Source organism: Macaca fascicularis, chromosome 6 (assembly GCF_037993035.2).
Source record: "Macaca fascicularis isolate 582-1 chromosome 6, T2T-MFA8v1.1".
Taxonomy (NCBI): Eukaryota; Metazoa; Chordata; class Mammalia; order Primates; family Cercopithecidae; genus Macaca; species Macaca fascicularis.
The window spans coordinates 177,745,451-177,766,460 of record NC_088380.1 but is presented as its reverse complement, the minus strand read 5'-3'; the positions used below and the strand labels follow the sequence as shown (position 1 = coordinate 177,766,460).

Here is a 21,010-nt window from a genome sequence, read left to right as displayed (position 1 = left end):
ATTCTGCTTTTCGTATTTAGAGTCTGTCTTCTACTAGAAATTGATTTTTGCATGATATGAAGTCATAATCCAAATTTTCACATACAGATAACCAAAAATCCCAGCAGTATGTATTTAATAGTCTGTCTGGTCATCATTTCATCATATGCTGTTTGAATGCACACATGAATCAATTTTATAATTTTTCCCTTATTTCCCATGGTCCCTTTAACAAAAAACTTACAGGGGAGATGGATGATTCTATTCACTTTGGTATCCTTGGTATTAATACATAGTTATCAATACTTATCAATACTCACTGAGTAACGAACAGGAATAAACCAAAGGAAAAAAGGCAGCAGCACATATGAATCATGTCATAAAGTGAAATGAAAAGAAATGATTTCAAAGGTAGGCAAAGTTTCATCATGAGCAAGAAATCATTTTATAAGTAACAAGAAACCAATAAAAAAATTTAAGCAGAAAAATTGCACAGGAAAAATTTTTCTTAAAGACTGGGCAAACTTAAAGTCTGACAAAAGCACATATAATGACAATAGAAACAGACACCTACTGTGCTGGGCGAGAGAAAATAAACTGTTACAACACATAGGAAGGCAACCTAATAATATCTAGTAAAGCTTAAGATATGTACATTTTACAGCCCAGCAATTCTACTATTTATCTTCACAAAACTCTTACATATGCATGAAGAGGCAGATATGAGAATATTTACTGCAGTATTGTTTGGAAAAACTGAAAATCTGGAAACGATCTAGCATATCAACAATAAAACGACTGTATAATGGCATAGTAATCCACTTGAATACCACTCAATAATTAAAATAATTAGAACTATATGTGTCATTATGAATAAATCTCAAAAATAGTGATCAAAAAAGATGAATTCCGGCCGGTGGTGGCTCATGCTTGTAATCCCAATACTTAGGGAAGCCAAGGTGGGTGGATCACCTGAGGTCTGGAGTTTGAAACCAGCTTGGCCAACATGGTGAAACCTCATCTCTACTAAAAATACAATAAAATTAGCCAGGCGTGGTGGCGCATGCCTGTAATCCAAGCTACTTGGGAGGCTGAGGCAGGAAAATCGCTTGAACCTGGGAGGCGGCAATTGCAGTGAGTCAAAATCGCGCCATTGCAGTCCAGCCTGGACAACAAAAGTGAAACTCCACCTCAAAAAAAAAAAAAAAAGAATTCCTAAAGATCCAAACTGCATAATACTTTTACATAAAGTTAATAGTGCTATGTTTTGTTTATAAACACACAGAAATGTAGAAAAAGTACAAAATCAGAGATGAGAATAATACTAAATTTAGGACAGTGGTTACTTTGGGGCAAGAAGCTAGAGAAATAAAATCGGAGCAGCAACAGGATTATTAATGTTTAACTCAAAAATATACAGATCTAAAGCAAATATAGCAAAGCATTAAGACTTGACAAAACTGAACGATGGGCATATGAGTGTTCATTACATTATTCTCTTTGGTTTTCTAATAAAAAATACGCTGGTGGCAGTATGGAAAATAGACTAGAGTGGGGAGAAGCAAAATGGAAACAAAGAGGGCAAGTAGAATACTTCTGAAATTCCATGGGAAATGACAAGCAGTGAGAGTAAGGCTAAAAAGAAAGGGGCAGAAGAAAGGAGTACACCCGAGAGATATTCTGAAAATAAAATTCACAGGATTAGGTGACAGATTGGATACAAGAGGTACAAAACGGAAATTCAATGTCATTCTTCTTTAATATAGGAGAACTAGGAAGAGAGAGTTTTAAAAGATAGTGAGTTCTTTTTTGGAAGTAAGTTTGAAGGGCCCATTCAACATCCCAGTGGAAAGATCCAATAGAAAGGAGGCAATATACCAAAGTGGTCGGCAGCTCAGGCTCTGCAGTCAGGTGCCTAGGGTTCAAATTCAGGTTGAACCACTTAAACGCATTAGTTAACCACTCTAAACCTCAATTTCCATGTCTACAGAAAGGGAGGATGTTAACAAAATCGCTATTTTCATAGCATTTTGTGAGAATGAAATTATATAATGCCTTTCAAGTCCTGGGCAAAATATGTGACACAGACTTATTGCTCAATAAATGCCTATGGCTACTGTTTACAACATTTTTCTCAGGCATAGGACTTCTACCACATACATCACTTAGGACATTTTAGTAATTCCACCTTGGTTCCTAAATAACTTATTTCTATAAATTATATTCTGCTGTCTATACAGGCTTTTATAAAATGTTCAAGATGCTTAATATCATACTTTATTTATAACTGCTGAATAATTTCACTCAAGTCAGCGTAATTTTCCAACTCAAGAATATATCCTTTATTACCTGAAAGTATTATACATGAGATCTAGGCCAAATTCCTATAGAATTCTACTAAATACACACATTCAACAGTAAGTTGAAAGCACACAAACAATACATACATGCCAGGCTCTTTCAGACGATAACAATAAACAAGGCAGAAATAGTACTAACCAAAATTATAGTCTATTCACTAACAAGTAATTACAAAGCAGTGTAATAAATATTAAAACAGGGAACAAATGGGTGCTACAGAACACAGACAAAAAGAACACTCACAACTTGAGAGTTAAAAAGGGCATCCCAAAGGATGGGGTCTCTGACGACAATAAGTAGTTGGCAGAATAAGGCAGAGAAATGAAAGCTGGATTAAAAAAAAATAGTGTCTTAACCCATTTATGCCTAAGGTTGGAATTTTTTGAATTTTTGCAATCAGACCTTGGTGATGACCTTGAGCAGTAGGATATAAATAACTCCTGCATGCTCAGTGTTCCAAAAATGGAACATTAGGCATAGTTAAGCACGGGGAACATTTTCTTCTAATACCTGGAATTAACAGAGAGCACAGACTGTTGAAGAACCTGAAATAAGTTTACCACATATAAAGTATATAGTGCAAGTATGGTGTACTGAAGTATGAAGCTGGCGACATATGCAGAAGAGAGATTGGGAAGAACCTTGAAGTCATACTCTATATGATGCAATTAAATGAGACTGCTTAAAAGTGCTTAGCACAGTTCCTGGTACAAAATAAGCACACATTAATTGTTAAACATTCATTTGCTATTACCTAGTACTCTCCCACTTTTTGCCACAATTTGGAATCAGACAATACACCCACCAAGAAATATGTTCTACCCACTCTTCTTTACATAGTTGGTTGCTAAAAAAACTGTATATATAGTACTTTATAGTACTTATGAAATGTCTTAAGAGAGTCTGTTCTTTCATTAGTAAAATGAGGACATTAACACCAACCTTGCAAGCCTACAGTAAGGAATAAAGCTAGTATGAAGAGTTCCTAGTAAGGAATAAAGCTAGTATGAAGAGTTCCTAGGACAGTGATGGGACACATAATTAAGGACTTCCGAAGATGATTTCTATTAAGACAGATTAGCAGGTAAGTCAGAGAAATCAGAAAGTAGGAAGATTTAGTTTCACTCTGGGGTTATGCAATAGAAATGCCTTAGAAATTTTGTCACCTTAGGACTAACTTCTTTTAATAGGGTAAGATACACACACCAACAATGTTAAAGTTACAATAAAGGAGTCAATACCATTCTGATGACGTGTTTACTTTTTCCTAAAGTGCAAGCTTTTTCAAAAACGAAAAAGTAATCTGTAATTTGCTTTTTTCACAATTATCTTACATTAAAAGTTTTCAAAGAAAATCCAAAATCCCATAGCCCTAAAACAACTAGTCTCATTTTACATATTTCCTTCCAGGTGCCTTCAAAACAATAATTAGGTTTTTCTACTCCATATTATACTGTTTTGATTTAAGACTTAACACCAAATGGATACTGTATTAGCAATATTTTGAGGGCAACCCTTTTGCAAAAGCAAAGATACTCTCTAGACATATTAAACAAGAAAATTTATCATCATTTGATTTATATTCAATCTTCAAGTATCACATCTGGGACTATAAAAAAGGTACTCTGTTATATAAATTTTACAGTATGTAATTATTGTCTGATTCTAATTTGTCTTACTGACAACCTAAAACATTTATTTCTAGCTACTCTTTTTCTTCCAAATGGTCTCATTCGGTGGCAGCTAAATTCTAAGAGAATTTTATTGATATTAATCCTAAATAACAATATCATAATATATTTGAGAAAGAAATTATCAAGTGACATCATTTCCTTAAAAAAGTAAAGAATATTTTACCTGAAATAAACTAAAGGATAATCTTAAAATCAAACAAAATATTTTTTTCACACTACTACACAATTATTATCAGAAAATCCTAAGTAAACTGAAGGTTAAGTTAAATTTCCTAAGACAAAACAGCTAAAATGAGTATAAAAAGTTTATTTTAGAATTTTCAAATAAAAAATCCTACAACATCACTAAAACAAACTGTAAGTTCAAAAGAAATGAGAATATCCTTAGGACTTCTTATGGAGAAGATTTTACTCAGTGTCAGTATCTAATTCTACTAAATATCTGCTTAGGGTTCACATAAATGCCCTTAATACTCTTTCATTAGACTTTAAGATCAAGTCATCTTAACTTGCTGATGCTAAACATTCAATTATCATACTATGAGTATTCCTAACATTAAGGTTATTTGCAGTCTCTTAAGGACACATCTAATTTTCCTAGTCCTCGTTATTTAATCATGTAAAAATGCCAAGAAATTAGTGAAACATACTGGAAGCCACATAAATAAATAAGTGTCAAAAAAACACTGGAACTACTAAAACAGCAAATCTTATGCTTTCAGTCTTGAAATACAATAAGGCAAAATTGATTAGTGTTTAAAATAATCTCAACTATTTAATGACTATCCATGTAAAACATATTCACTACCTCTCTTGTCACTCAATCTTTAAAGAAAATGGTAAATTAGGTATAAAACAAGCAACTTAATTTTACATTGCACTTCAATACCAATTCATCAATAGATTAATCAATTACATATCTTATGTAGAAATTTCCCAAATATATCATTCAGTTATATATGTACATCTTTCTTCATCTCCAATAACATGTTTTAAACTCTCTAGTAGTAAAAACCTACCTTTGAGGTTCTTTGAAGTTGATCACCAACATATGTTTTACGAAACTGATCCAAGAACCACAGAATTGCAAGCTCTATTTTCTCATTAGAACACCGAGGCAATCCAGTATCCATTAAAGATATAAGCTGAAAAACTCTTCATGAAAAGGGGGGAAAAAAGCTTCAGTACAAAACCTTAGAGAAACAACATTAAAACACTTACCATAAATGTAATATAATACATAATCACTGTAAAAAGTGGGAAAATACAAAAACACATAAAGAAAATATTTTTTGAATCATCTGAAATCCTACTACTGAGAGATATTACAACTTGGTCTAATTCCTTCTAGCCTTTTTTCCCTAAGACATACACACACATGCACATAAATGCAAAACTCTGTATGTATATACAGATATTATTTTACTAAAAACTGATAAAATAAATGCATGGCATACACATAAAAAATCCTACACATAGATATAAATTTTCAGTAAAAGAAGAACGATATTAAGTATGTAGTCTTGTATTTCACTTTTTTACTTAATCTTATATTTCTAAATAATTAAATATTTTGAGGTTATGACTCAAAGTTCCAAAAAAATCCAGAGGTACGTCTATCAAAAGTTATATCCCACCCTTAATGAATAATAAAAGTTTACCTTAAACTACAAGGTGATCTTAAGAAAATCAAATATTTCTAACACCAGTTAAACTATTATTAAGAGAAAACCATAACTTTTCTATTTATTACTATTCAAAACTATTATTAGGAAATTATAAATGAACTGAAGATTATGTTAAATTTCCTACAGAAAAAGCTTAATTCAATATAATGAAAAACTTCGTGCAGAACCTCAAAAAAGAAATCCTTCAATATTATCTATTTTCATTAAAATTTTCTGGTGGATGATTGCCAAGTACCTTGTGCTAACAAAATCAATATAATATAATAATTTTTCAAGAGACAGAAGTAGAGGTTGTTGAGGAAACAGTACCCTTTTCTAATTTGCACAAAGGCAGCTCTGCCCAGCCCTGACACATCCAGTTTTCCATATATGCACACATGAACATATACACACACATTATTAACAGTTTATATGTCCTTCCAGATGTTTTATGTATGTACATGCAAATATGACTATAGATTCTCCTCCCAAACCTTCTGAACACATAGAACGTATTACCCACATGGTTCTAAGCTTAGCTTTTTCCATTTAACAATCTGTCTTAGAGCTCTTTATCCATCAGACATAAGAAGGTTCCTCATACTCTTCTGAAGCTGCTTAACATTTCATTACATAAATATACCATAATATTTTCAAACATTCCCCTACTGATGGATGCTAAAGTTGTTTACAATTTTTTTGCTGTTACAAAATGCTGCAATTAACAATCTTGCATATGTCATTTCACACATGTCCATCTATAACATACATTTCAAAAAGTCAAGCTACTCACTCAAATGCATAAATTATTATAATTTTGATAGCTATTACCAAAGTGCACTCCATAAAAATTAAAATAATTTATACTCTTACCATCACTCCATAAGAGTATCTATATACATACAGACAAGATAATTCAGGATGACAGAAAATTAGAATTTCTGGAAAGTTGAAAAATGGCATCTCGGTGTATTTTAATTTGTATACCTCTTACGCATGTGAGGTTAAAAATTTTTCATGTCATTTTCTGTGACCTGTTTGCTCATATACTTTGCTGATTCTTTTTTCCATTTGGTTGTCTTTTAATTACTGAGTTTTACAAATTATTTACACATCAGAGGGTTGACCTCTTTGCCTACAATTGAACTGTAAACAACTTTGTGTTTCAATTGTCTCTTGGCTTTATGACAAAGGTCCCCAACCCCAGGCTGCAGACCGGTACTAGTCCGTGGCCTGTCAGGAAACAGGATGCACAACAGGAGGTGGACAATGAGCAAGCAAGCATTATCGCCTGAGCTCTGCCTCCTGTCAGATCAGTGGCAGCACGATTCTCACAGGTGTGCAAACCCTACTGTGAACTGTGCATGCGAGGGATCTAGGTTGTGGGCTCTTTATGATAATCTAATGCCTGGTGATCTGAGGTGGAACAGTTTCATCCTGAAACCATCCCCTGCCCTGGTCCATGGAAAAACTGTCTTCCACTAACCAGTCCCTGGGACCACTGCTTTATAATGTTTAATGCCATGCAGAAGTTTGTTATTGTTTTTCTCATGCAGCAAATTTGATCAATTTTTTCTTTCATGGATTTTGCATAATAGCAAGGTCTTACCTGAATCTGAGGAATTTTGTGATTCTTTCTTTCTACATTTACCTCTATGATACATTGGGATTCATCTTGATTATACAGTGTAAGACAGGGAGCTAACATTATTTTTTAAAGATGCCTATCCAGTTGCTTCAAAACCATTTATTTCCTGTAGAGTTTATCTTTTGTTCACCACTATGAAGTACTCATCATATATACTAGGATTCACTGATGCATTCAAAACACTTACTGAACCCTTTATTCTTTTCTACACTCCATCACACTAAATACATCCTGACCAATTACTTTTACCATATTATTAATTTTCCAAAGCACTGTTTTTAATGGTTGCATAAAATTAAGGCTACGTCAAAATTTAATCATCTTATTTTGGATAAAAATTCATATTTCTAAGTAAAACATAATTACTTTCCCCTCCTTTATCCTCAATGACTTTTCGAAACAAAATATCTAAGTCACAGCATACGAACTTTTTCAAAAACTTGCTATGTATTGCCAACATGTTAAGAAAAAATATTTTGACAAGCGTTTTTATAGTGATTATTTCCTATATTTATAAATAAATCTACTTATTTAAAAGTACCCTTTGCATACCAAATATCCTCAGTACTGCTAAGATTTACGGAGAACTTGCTAAGGAATTCGATTTAAGAATTAGATTGTTACAACCAGGTTTTGAGGTTTTTTTTCTAAAATGATGTTTGATACGCTTATCCTCTAATTTTGAGAGGAGAAGTAAAGCTAAATTTTAAAATCTGTTTACTGGTGAATTAGCAGATTATTGGAGTAGGTTTAGACAAACCACCATTCCTGTTCATAGCTCCAACAGGACCAATTAAAGCTCTGTCTCCCCAGCAGCCCCTCAAAGAGGCCAGGAAACACAACTAAGAAGTGTGGAAAAGTTAAATCCCCCAGGAGTAGACATTAACCAGTAAGAAACGAGACACAGAAAGAAGCCAACGGATATACACTGCTTGTCCTTACTCCCCCAACCACAAGTTGTTCTGAGGCACAAGTGGCTTCATGTGGCCTCTGGGGAAAATTCCTATAAAAGCAAGCAACCAGTTGTATTTTCTCAGTAATACACCACCTTACATAGTTGGTTCTCATTATTCATGGTAGTTATGTTCTATAAAGTCACTGTGAACACTGAGTCAGTGAATAATGAACCATTGCTCCTAGGTAAAATACAGAATTAGGTTCCTGCAAGCCTCTGGTGACAACATTTTGGTCAATGGATTACAATCTTGTTTCATGTGTGTTTCTGTTTAGAGAGGCTTTTTCAAATATACTGTTGACTTGTTAACACTGAACTTACACACTACTGCAGTATTCACAGTACTCCCACTGGTGCCCAGACAGAGAATCTAACCCATGTATGGCACATGATAGCCTTTTTGTATTTAGGAACACTAAACAGCACTTTAACAATACAGCTGGGCCATTTTAAACACTGAAAGCACCAACAAAAAGCACAAAAGTACGACAAATGTGGTTCTAAACAGAATATAAAAAGGACAATTCTTTGCAGTACGAGAGCTGAAACAAGGCAGAATATCACCTGTTCAACCTCAATTGGGAAAGTGCAACACAAAACTCAAATTTCTTCATCCCTATGCACATGTCTGCAAGTGACCACAAAAGCACCATGAGGACTGATTTTGGGGTTAGAAACACATTTTATCAAGTAGGCAAATTCACAAAAAATGGAACCCAGGTATAATGAGGATTGACTGTATTTGTTTTCTCTTATTGTCTCACTTACTTTCCCTTTCCTCCTCTTCTTTCTTCTCTAAAAATGTACTCTTCTCCCTAACTCCAGAAAAATATTAGCCCATGAACTTCACCAAAGGCTCTGTTTTCCAGGGAATGCAGGCTAAAACACAAATCTTAGTTCAAAATGTTCAGTATGTTTGCTGCTTAAAAAAACTAATATTTTTTTTCTCATTGGGAAATATACACCTACTTTATTTCCTAATATACATTTTCTCACGAGATAGTGGCAGTGTGTGTGTGTGTGTGTGTGTGTGTGTGTTTTGAGACAGAGTCTTACTCTGTCACCCAGGCTGAAGTACAGTGGCACGATCCCAGTTCACTGCAAGCTCCGCCTCCGGGGTTCATGCCATTCTCCTGCCTCAGCCTCCCTCCCAAGTAGCTGGGATTACAGGCGCCTGCCACTATGCCTGGCTAATTTTTGTATTTTTAGTAGAGACGGGGTTTCACCGTGTTAGCCAGGATGGTCTCGATCTCGTGATCGAGATAACGAGATCCGCCCACCTCGGCCTCCCAAAGTACTGGGATTACAGGTGTTAGCTACTGCGTCCAGCCATGTATTTCCCTACTTGATGATTAAACTTTAAAAAAAAATCAGCTGGGCACGGTGGCTCACACCTGTAATCCCAGCACTTTGGGAGGCCAAGGCAGGCAGATCACCTGCCAGGCAGATTGGCAAGGCAGGCAGAGTTGGAGACCAGCCTGATCAACATGGAGAAACCCCATCTCTACTAAAAATACAAAATTGGCCAGGCAAGGTGGCACATGCCTGTAATTCCAGCTACTTGGGAGACTGAAGCAGGAGAATCACTTGAACTCAGGAGGTAGAGGTTGCGGTGAGCCAAGATCGTGCCATTGCACTCCAGCCTGGGCAACAAGAGCAAAATTCTGTCTCAAAAAAAAAAAAAAATCAAACTATAGCAAAAAGTATGCCTAATTTCCACTTTATTAAATATGTAATGTTGTCTTAAAAGATGGTGCAGAAGCAAATTTTTTGCTTGGTTGAAAATTAACTAAAGCATTTTAAGGAAGCCCCAAACATCTATTATTCATATTTTCAAGTAATTTAATTTGATACAGAAAATAATAAATCTTAGAAAAACTAAAAATATTCATGATCCATGAAGATTCACATTTTATTGAAGAAATAGTTTAAAGGTTGAAAGGAAATGGAACAAAATGAAATTTTTTATCCAAAAGTACAACAGATTTACTAAGCACTTAGAAATATATTTAAGAAGAATAATGAAGGAGAATATCACAACTAGGTGTAACAATTTTAAGGTCTTTAATAGGGTAAAAATATATAACAATATACTTCTAAGACCAATGGAAAAGTACGAAAGGCCTGAAAAAAAGATGTAATAATTTTGTGTAAGATATAAGTGGCACTTCAAATCAGTAGAGGGTAGGATTGGCATTAACTGGAAATCTTGGAAAAAATATATGAAACCAAATGTCAAGATATATTAAAAATAAATATAAAAAGCTATTAATAATACCAAAGAGAGCTGGGAGAAAATACAGGTGGATATTTTTATTAACCAGAAGTGGAAAAAAAAATCTTTCTAAATATAAGCAGCAGAGAAATATGAAAGAAAAAGTCCACAGATCTGAATACATAATATTTAAAGCCAGTAAAGAAGAAATTTCTGAAGTAAAAATACAGAGAAAACATTTTCAAAATGAGGAGCAAAATATTAGCATCTCTGAGACATATATATGTGTGTGTATATATATACACACACACACACACACACTGAGCTCTTACAAGTAAGTTAGAAAAGATCACAAAAGAAGGTAAATAATATAATCAATATAGATATAAAAGTCACAAAGAAAAAATGGCAAAGCTGGGAGTGGAAAAGAATGTTTGATACCACTAGTAACCAAATAAATACAAATTGAAACAATACCTTTGTTGCCTATAAACTGGCAACAATATGAACCCTACTCTCTGGCAGCTCAACCACTAACAAATGTTAACTATCATACAATTAGGGTTCAGCACAGTGGTCCCCAACCTTTTCGGCACCAGGGACCAGTTTCCTGGAAGACAATGTTTCCATGGATGGGGTTTGGGGTGGTGTGGGGTGATGGTCTCAGGATGAAACTGTTCCACCTCAGATCACCAGACATTAGATTCCCATAAGGAGCATGCAACCTAGATCCCTCACATGTGCAGTTTAGGGTTCACGCTCCTATGAGAATCTATGTCCCTGCTGCTCTGACAGGAGGCAGAGCTCAGGCGGTAATCCTTGCTCACCTGCAGCTCACCTGCTACGCAGCCCAGCTCCTAACAGGCCACGGACCGGTACAAGGGTTGGAAACCCTTGGTTCAGAGGATACATTGGTCCTTTTTCAGAAAACCATGTGGTAATGAGTACTGAAAGTCTTTCAAATGCTACATAACCTTTGACCAGCTATTCTGCATTTAGGAACGAACTCTAATGAAATTATCTCAATCGATATAAAGATATAACTAAAAATAATTTAGTTATATGTAAAAGTAATTTATAATAAGAAAAAATTGAGAAACAACCTAAAATTCCAAAAACAAGGGTCTATTTAAATTATTGTACAGCTTAGAAAATTTAATGTCTAGGTGAAATGTTGATATTGTGCTTGATTTTAAAAAGTAGTGTTGCTGTGTGTGTGTGTGTGTGTGTGTGTGTGTGTGTGTAATATATCACTAATTGCCAAGCACTGTTCTAAGCATTTAAAAAAATAAATTCCTTGTAACAGCCCAAAATAAGTTAGGTATTATTATTAGCTATATCTTATATTGTTTTGTAATGTTTAAGAAAAGTTGAAAAACACACATGCAGCAAACATATACCCATATACATTAATTAAAAAGACTCAAAGGGACTTTACAAAATAACAGTAGTGGTTATCTCCAGATTAACACATAATTTTTATTTTCATTTGAATTTTTAAGTCTTCAATAAAAACGTGTATGACTCTAAGGAGATTTGTTATTAAAAATAAAATACATGGAAAATCAATTCGCTTGTATTATTCATATATAGAAATTTTCCTCAGGTTAGAATTGAAGCTTGAAGAGAATAATTCAACTGCTTTTTCCTAAGGCTGTGGCCAATAGGTGACAAAACTTGCGATGGGTAATTGACTACCTAGTACTTTCTGACTAGATGCAAGTCATCTAATTTTACCACCTTTCCAATACACACTGGATGTGATTGCTCAGATCCTAAGTAATAAAAAGCAACCTAAATCTTTATTACATTATTTGCACAAATATGTACAAAGTATTTTGAGTCTATCGCTTATTAGAGATTTGACTTCTACAAATCACTTAACCTTTGAGTCTTGGTTTTCTAAGCAATAAAAAGGGAAATAATACCTTCCTCAAAGGCCACATACAAAAATGTCTTCGCTCATAGTACTTGTTCAATAACTAATTTTTTTAACTATTTAGCAAAATTCAGTAAATTACACAGTTCTTACTTACCGACAGGATAATTCTCCATCCATAGCATCATGCTCATCTGTACTGGTATATGTTAATCTTCCTCCAACAACTGTCCCAACTAAGTATACCAGCCATGCAAGACGTCCTGATATAGAATAAGAAAGAAAAAAGTTTAAGAAGTATTCATAGAAACACAGCTTATTTTGGGAGAAATTCCAAAATTAGCACAACGATCTACTCTTCCAAACAAGTGATAAATCACTGTGAACTCAGTTCTTGATAGAAAGCAGATGGGTTTTAAGTTTATCAAGGCAGCAGAACAGTGAAAACGCCATAGAATTTAGAGCCAAATAAAACTAATTTGAATCCCAGCTCTATTAAGTTGCTACGTGATCTTGCATAAGTTACTTATCTCTTTAAGTCTTAAGGTTTTCATTTGTAAAATGGAAAAAACAATGTCTACCATGAAGACATGACTGAAAATAAATTTGAGTACAAAACACTAAACTGTCTAGGACCAGGTCTGTTATTCAGTCAGGTCGTACTCTTATGATCCAAGGACCAGCATCTTTTCTGAATGGTCAATGTCATGATAGTACCAGTGTGATCATTTTAAATATTTCCCCTGCTTGGAATATAATAGTAATAAATTTATTCCTTCTGTATTTTTATGCATGATATATAAAAAAATCCAAGATTTCACATTGTTTTGACAGTACAGTCAACTTCACAGCTGATAGCAGTAGAGGATTAAATAGCTTTAAAGCAGTGGCACAAATGGCAACATCTACAGTTTTCATAAATCTTACTTTGGGGGCAGCTGAAATTGACTAATTTAGAAATGGAAGTATTTACTGAATGATTTTTGCTTAAGGTATATTATTTTACATCTCTGGATTCATTGATCTAGGTGATCCTTCAGTACTTTTGAGACCTTTATAGATAATTAACAACATAAAATTATCTTGCTAAAAACAAATTTTATGCTATTCTTGGAGACTGATTTTTCAAAGATAAGAGGGCTATTTCATAATACTGAAATCAATTGTTTCTGATTAAGAAACCTTTTCAAGTAAAAATGTTTTTTTAAAAGGTATGGAATTGAACAATGAAGAAAAGAGGCTATCTGTGCTTGTTAGAAGACTCAGGAAGGATAAATAAAAGGTAGAAAAAGAACAAATTCTTTCTGTTTTCCCACGGATACTAGCAGTTATTATTATACTACAATTAATCAACAACTCTTTTATAAATTTTTGGAGAGACACATCAACCTTTTACGGTGACAAGATTCCTGTAAATTAGAAATCTAACCTGGCAAGTATTCACATCCTTTATTCTCTCATAAAACAACAACAAATCAGAACTGACCAATTATGCAGCCTTATACATTAGGAATGTGAAATAGATTAAATAGGAGAACAAGAACACTAATTTGATCAAGTAATCCATTGAAAAACAGACTCAAGTTTCATCACATATAATTCATGACAAAAGTAACAGAACAAAAACTTCATGTAAGAAGCTGAAAGTAATCAGAAAGTTACCTTATGAATTTCAAAGTATTTTAGGGTCAATATAAAAATCTATCATAGAAAGTCTACCCTGATGACCCTGCTTTCTCTGTGGGCTCTATCAAGTGGCAGCTGCTTTTTCTTCCACTTCTCATGTACTTGGGCCTCGAATATGGAGTAGATGATCTTCATGTTCCTCATTTCTACTTCACATTTTATCTTTCTTCATCATGAAAGCATTTGCCTTTACATCTTACATCATCAATAACACTGACAAATATCCCTTCTTATTGCAATTTACTCTCCTGCAGATTATTTCTCCCTGTTTTTTGAAAGTATTGGTTCTTGGCTGCCACTCTTTCCAACAATATTTATATCACAATCACTAGTGATTTCAATATCTACAAAGATGAATCTTACAATTCCAACAATCCTTTGTTCTACTGGGAATCTTCAATCCATGAGCCTATCACTTTTTGAACAGCTTCACTTAAATATAATTCACATACCACACAAGTAACCAACTTAAAGTACATAATTCAATGTTTTTTAGTAAATTAACAGGGTTATGCAAGCATCACCACAATCTAATTTTAGAACATTTTCATACTAGCTGTCATTCTGCATCCTACCACCATGCCCCTAGCCCCTAAGCAACCACTAAGCCACTTTATGTCTCATTAAATTTTTCCCATTCTGGGCAATTCATATAAATGGAATCATACAATAAGTGAGTGTTGTGACTGTCTCCTTTCACTCAGCATAATGTTTTCAAGGATCACCCATATTTTATCAATACTTATTTTTCAGTATCAATACTTATTTTTCTTTAGAGCTGAATAACATTCCATTATTTGTATAGATCTTATTTTTATTGATACACCATATTTGTTCATACTTGTGGTGTACATGTTGATACTTTTTTACATACGAAGAATGTGTAACGATCATGTCAGGGTATCTGGTGTATCTACTGCCTCAAGTATTCGCCATTTCTGCGTTGAGAAGAATTCAAATCCTGCCTTCTAGCTATTTTGAAATTGTTAACTATAGTCACCCTACTCTATCAAACATTATAACTTATACCTTTTATCTAACTGTATGTTTATACTCATTAACCAATGTCTCTTCATCCTGCCCCACTCCCCAGCCCACCCACACACCATTCTCAGCTTCTCCTATCTATCATTCTATTCTTTACCTCAATGAAATGAAAATTTTAGGTCCCACATATGTATGAGAACACATGGTATTTGTCTTTCTGTGCCAGGCTTCTTTCACTTAACCTCCAGTTCCATCTATGTTGCTGCCAATGATATGATTTCATTCTTTCTTATGGCCTAATGGTATTCTACTATGTATATATACCACATTATTTTATCCATCCATCAATGGGAATGTAGGTTGATTCCATATCTTTGCTATTGTGAACAGTGCTGCAATAAACATGGAAGTACAAGTATTCTTTTAACATACTGAACTCTTTTCCTTTGGATAAATGCTCAGTATTGGGATTGCCGGACCATATGGTAGTTCTTTTTTTAATTTTTGAGAAATCTCCCTATTTTCCAAATGGCTGTTTTAATTTACATTCCCACCACCAGTATGTAGGAGGAGTTCCCTTTTATCCACATCTTTGCCAGCTTCTGTTATTTTTTCTGTTTAATAATAATCATTCTGACTGGGGTAAGATGGTATCTTACTGTGGTTTTGATTTGCATTTCCCTGATGATTAGTGATGTTGAGTATTTCTTCATATACCTATTGGCCATTTGTATGTTCTCCTTTTGAGACATGTCTATTCACGTCATTTGCCTGCCATTTATTTGAATTATTTGGTTTTTTGTTTTTGTTTTATACTGTTATTTGTGATCCTTGCATATTCTATTCCTCCCTGATCAGATAGTTTGCAAATATTTTCTCCCATTCAACTGGCTCTCTTCACTCTGTTAACCGTTTCCTTTGCTGTGAAGGGGCTTTTTAGCTTAATATAATCCCATTTGTCTATTTTGATCTTCATTGCCTGTGCTTTTGAGGTCTTAGCCATAAAATATTTGTACAGATCAATGTCCTGAGGTGTCTCCTCATGTTTTCTTCTAGTAGTTTTATAGTTTCAGGTCTTAAGTCTAATCCATCTAGATTTCACTTTTGTATATGGTAAGAGATAGAAGTCCAGTTTCATTCTTCTGCATCTGGATATACAATTTTCCCAGCACCATTTTATTAAAGAGGATATCCTTTCCCCAATGTATGTTCTTGACACCTTTGTCAAAAACCAATTGGCTGTAAATATATGATTTATGGGTTTTCTATTCTGTTCCATTGGTCTATGTGTCTGTTTTTATACCAATACCATGCTATTTTGGTTACTATGGATATATCACATTTCATTTACCCATTCAGTTAATGGACACTTGGATTGTCTCCATCTTTGGACTATTATAAACAATACTGCTATGAACATTTTTATACAAGATTTTATGTGGATGCGTGTTTTCATTTCTCTTGAGAATACCTAGAAGTGGAAATGCTGAGTTACATGGCACCTCTTCTTTTCACATTTTGAGGAACTGTCAAAATGTTTTCAAAAGCAGCTGCACCATTTTACATTCCCACCAGCAATTTATGAAGATTAAATTTATCCAAATCTTGCCAACACTTGCAGTTGTCTTTTTTATTATATCCATCCTAGTTGGTGTGAGGAGGTATTTGATTATAATTTTGATCTGCCTTTCCTTAATAACTAAGGCTATTGAGTATCCTTTCATGTGTTTAGCAGTCATTTGTGTGTCCTCTTTGGAGAAATGTCTATTCAAATCCATTGCCCATTTTTAAGGGTTGTCTTTCATTACTGGGTTGTAAGAATTATTTATGTATTCTAGATGCTAATCTCTTATCAGTCATATGATTTGCGGATATTTTCTCCCATTCTGTGGGTTGTACTTTCTTGATGGTATGCTTTGATGTGCAAAATTTGCAACTCTATTGTACCTAATTTGTCTAATTAATTAGGCAATCTGGTTTATCTAATTTGTCTTCTGTTTTCTGCTTCAGGTGTCATATCTAAGAAATAGTTGCCCAACCCAAAGTCACTTAAAATTTACTCGGTCACCCAGGCTGGAGGGCAGTGATGAAATCATAGCTCACTGCAGCCTCTAACTCCCAGGCACAAGTGATCCTCCCAAACAGCTGGGATTACAGGCCCACACCAACATACCTACCTAATTTTAAAATATATTTTGTAGAGATGAGGTCTCACTATGTTGACCAGGCTGTTCCTGAACATCCTGGGCTCAAGTGATCCTCCCACCTTGGCCTCCCAAAGTGCTGGGATTACAGGCATGAGCCACTGTCCCCAGGCCCTATAATGTGTACCTTTATGCTGGTACCAAACAGTCTTGATTACTGCTGTTTTGTAGTAAATTCTGAAATCGAAAAAAAAAAAAATGAGTCTTCCAATTTCACTATTTTACAAGATTATCTTGGCTATTTTGGGTCCCATGGATTTCCATGGGAACTTTAGGACCAGTTTGTCAATCCCTGCAAAAAACCCATGCGATTTTAATGTGGATTGCATTGGATTTGGAGATCAATGTGAAGAGTATTGCCATCTTAACAATATTAAGTCTTCTGATCCATGACCGTAAGAAGTCTTGCTGTTTATTTACATCTTTAATTTCTTTCAACACCGTTACAGTGTCAGTATATAATTCTTACACTTCTTTTTAAAATGTATGCCTAAGTATTTTATCCTTTTTGATACTATTGTAAATGGACTTTCTTTCTTCCTTTCATATTCCATTGTTGATCGTTAAAAAATAGACATACCATTGATTTTATTTATTGATCCCGTATCCTGCAAGTTTGCTGATCTCTTTTATTAGTTTTTGGGAATCTGCCATTTTTTCACTCTCTCTTACACCCTTCACATATTCTCTACCCTATGTACCTAGCTTTAATTCTGTGGTCAATAATTATCATCTCTGCCTTGCATTTACATTTAGCTCCTCTTTTGCTATGATATACTCATCTTACAAAACCATAACTGTTTATGTCCACTACACCATTACTCCGCCAATACTCACACAGTTTAATATAACTGGGGAAAGATACAACTATGCTGACCCGTCTTACTTGATGTCACCTTCTCAGGCCTTACCAAGATATCCTATCAATTTTCAATACCTAGCATGGCAGTCTGTCTGCAAATATTCATCACCAATTCCTTCCTTCCATATATGTATATGCCATCAAAAGGTGGAGTTTATTCTTCCAATCTTTGGAAATTTGTAACTGCTTTGACCAACAGAATTCGGTGAAAGTGACACCATCCTAGTACTGTGCCTAACCTTTATAAGAACCGGCAAATTCCTCCAGTCTCTCAGAGAATGTTCACTCTGGGGAAGCCAGTCACCATTTAAGAAGACCATATACCCTGAGACCATTATACTGTTAGGATACCCAAACTAGCCATTTGGAGAGACTGAACAGAGAGAGAAATGTCCAACTAGATAGAGTATACACTTTAAGCCTTCCAGTCCACACAACAGACCACTGAGTAAAGAAGCATTCAGGCAACTCCAGCCCCAACTGTCATCTGATTACAATGACTGAAAGACCTCTAAAGAGAACCATCTGAGACTTATCAACCTCTAGAACACTGAGAGATAATAATGCAATTGTTATCTGATAAGCCATTAAGTTCTGGCAATAGATAACACAATCCCCCCCAGCATTTACTATCTTCTTTCCTTGCTTCATTATTTTAAATCTTAGCACTTAACACTTTCTAACATATTTTACATATTTATCTTGTATATTACCTGTGTATTCCAATAGAATGCAAACTGCATGAAAGCAGATATTTTTGTCTGTTTTGCTCTCTATTGTATATTCAGAGCCTAAAACAATGCTGGGTATATTGTATATCATCAACAGATATGGGTTACTGAATTAAGAAATCATTATATAGAAAACACGGCATGAAAAAGGAAAGAAAAGGTTAACATTACCAATTTAGTAAATGCATTAAAATGTAGACCCATTATTAATAATGAACGGTAATAGTAATTATAATCTCTATTGCTTAAATTAAAGCGACTTCTCCAATAATATTCAATATAAGATATGATATAGTTGATCCTCATTATTCATAGATTCCATTATTTGTGAATTTGCCTACTTGATAAAATTTATTTATAATCCCCAAATCAATACTCACAGTCATCTGCAGATATGCAAAGCAGTGAAAATCTGTAGTTGTCCAGCATGCATGTTTCAAGCTCAGAGCAAACAAAGTGAAACTCTACCTTCTTGTTTCAGCTTCATAATGTAAACAAGTATGCTTTAATGGTCTATCTACTGGCACATTTTTGTGTTTCTTATTAGTGATTTCACTGTTTAAGATGATCCTAGCATAATGCTGAAGTGCTATGCAGTGTTTCTAAAGAAAAAAAGCTTGTTATGCATCTTATATAGAAAACACATATTAGATAAGCTTTGTTCCAGCATGAAAAACAGTGCTGCTGGCTATGAGTTCAGTGTCAACAAATCGACAATATATATTGAATAAGGTGTTTTTCTACAGAAACATACATTAAAAAGATTATGTGTTGGTTAGCTGATGAAAATGTTGCAGTCAGTGGCCCACAGGAGCAATGATTCGGTATTTGCTAATTTATTGTTCACAGTGACTTTATATAACATAACTACCAAACAACGAAAATTAGTAGTATTTCTGAGAATTTTACAGAGGTCGCCATTAACAGACTATGCTCCAATTGTGTGTAGGATATGTCATACACTTCATGTAATAGATGTGAATCTGAAACATTGCAAGCATGACTTTTGGTGAATGCAAATGTAATATTTTACCTCTCTATGGGATTCACTCTTTTTAAAATCTCCTATTGTAAATTATTTCTCAAAATGAAAAATACTGAAATGTAAATAATTACCTTCCTGTTATATTTTATCAATTTAGATTTTTAGATACTGGTTTCTTAAAACAAGACTTATTATTATTAAAAATGACAGCAAACATTATATAGTAGCTACTTTGCACTAGACACTGTTTAAAACACTGTGCCTATATTCATTTAATGTTACAAATCCCTATTTAAAAGTGCAGAGCTGTGATTGAAATCTAGGCAACGAATTTCCAAAAGATCATTCTCAAACTATTACACTTCCTCTCAAGATTGGTAAAAGGGAAAGCTTCAGCAATACAGTTGTCAGTTAGCTAGACAGACCTTCATGATCCAACAGTATCTTATAATTCAACAATCTCTTAAGGATTTAATGCATTATGAGTCCTAACCCTGAACTGTTCTTTAGCTGTCTCCTGAGTCTTAACCACAGATGAGATTGCATATGCTTTGGGGATCATTACCAAGGAGATATTTAACACTTTCCTTGATTCCCAAAACAAGACACAGAAAATGAATACTGGTTGATAAAGGTGAATTTAAAATAAGCAAGCTTAATTTTTGGGCTTACCAATAATGTAAACACAGAAATAACTGCCTATTAGCCCTTGATAAAACATGCCTACCTGAAAACAGACAAAGACTTCACCATGCATGTAATTTTTTATATTTCTCTATTGGAAGATAAACACTTGTTTTAAAAAAGGGAAGCAGTACAATTTAGCTAACAAGAACACAGCCTAGGTTAAAATCTTGCTTCTAGTGCTTATTTACACTAGCTACTTAATCTTACAAGGATAATAATACCTGGCCCACAGAGTTGTGACAAGCACCAACTGGTATTTTGCATGTAAAGTATATGAGTAAGTGCTGTAAGTGCTCAGTAAATGTTGGCTAGTGTAACTATTATTAAATTGTCATCCCCTTTTTAACATGGTTCTGTATCATACCTACAAAAAAACATAAGACATACCAATATGTAACAATCATGTTCTTTCTGTGCCTTACTTCAGATGCTTCTCAAGAAAATGAAGTCACACAGTAAGAATTTTTAAG

The 21,010-nt window shown here is 34.2% G+C and overlaps 1 protein-coding gene across 11 annotated transcripts in view; it reads right to left on the bottom strand.

The window, feature by feature from the left end:
* Window positions 1-21,010, bottom strand: part of RANBP17 (RAN binding protein 17) — a 436,622-nt gene that overhangs the window by 332,749 nt on the left and 82,863 nt on the right. For 10 of the 11 annotated variants that reach the window (XR_012414614.1, XM_005558506.5, XM_045394506.3 and 7 more), the window contains 2 exons: window positions 12,556-12,661; window positions 5,054-5,189 (listed from right to left, as the gene is read on the bottom strand). Coding sequence is in view for 10 of the 11 variants with exons in the window: in XM_005558506.5 (XP_005558563.3) it covers window positions 5,054-5,189; window positions 12,556-12,661 (242 nt within the window). In the remaining variant the exon portion in view is untranslated. Of the gene's footprint in view, window positions 1-400; window positions 1,170-5,053; window positions 5,190-12,555; window positions 12,662-21,010 lie in introns of those variants that run through there. The other variant, XM_073995206.1, reaches the window with a different exon arrangement.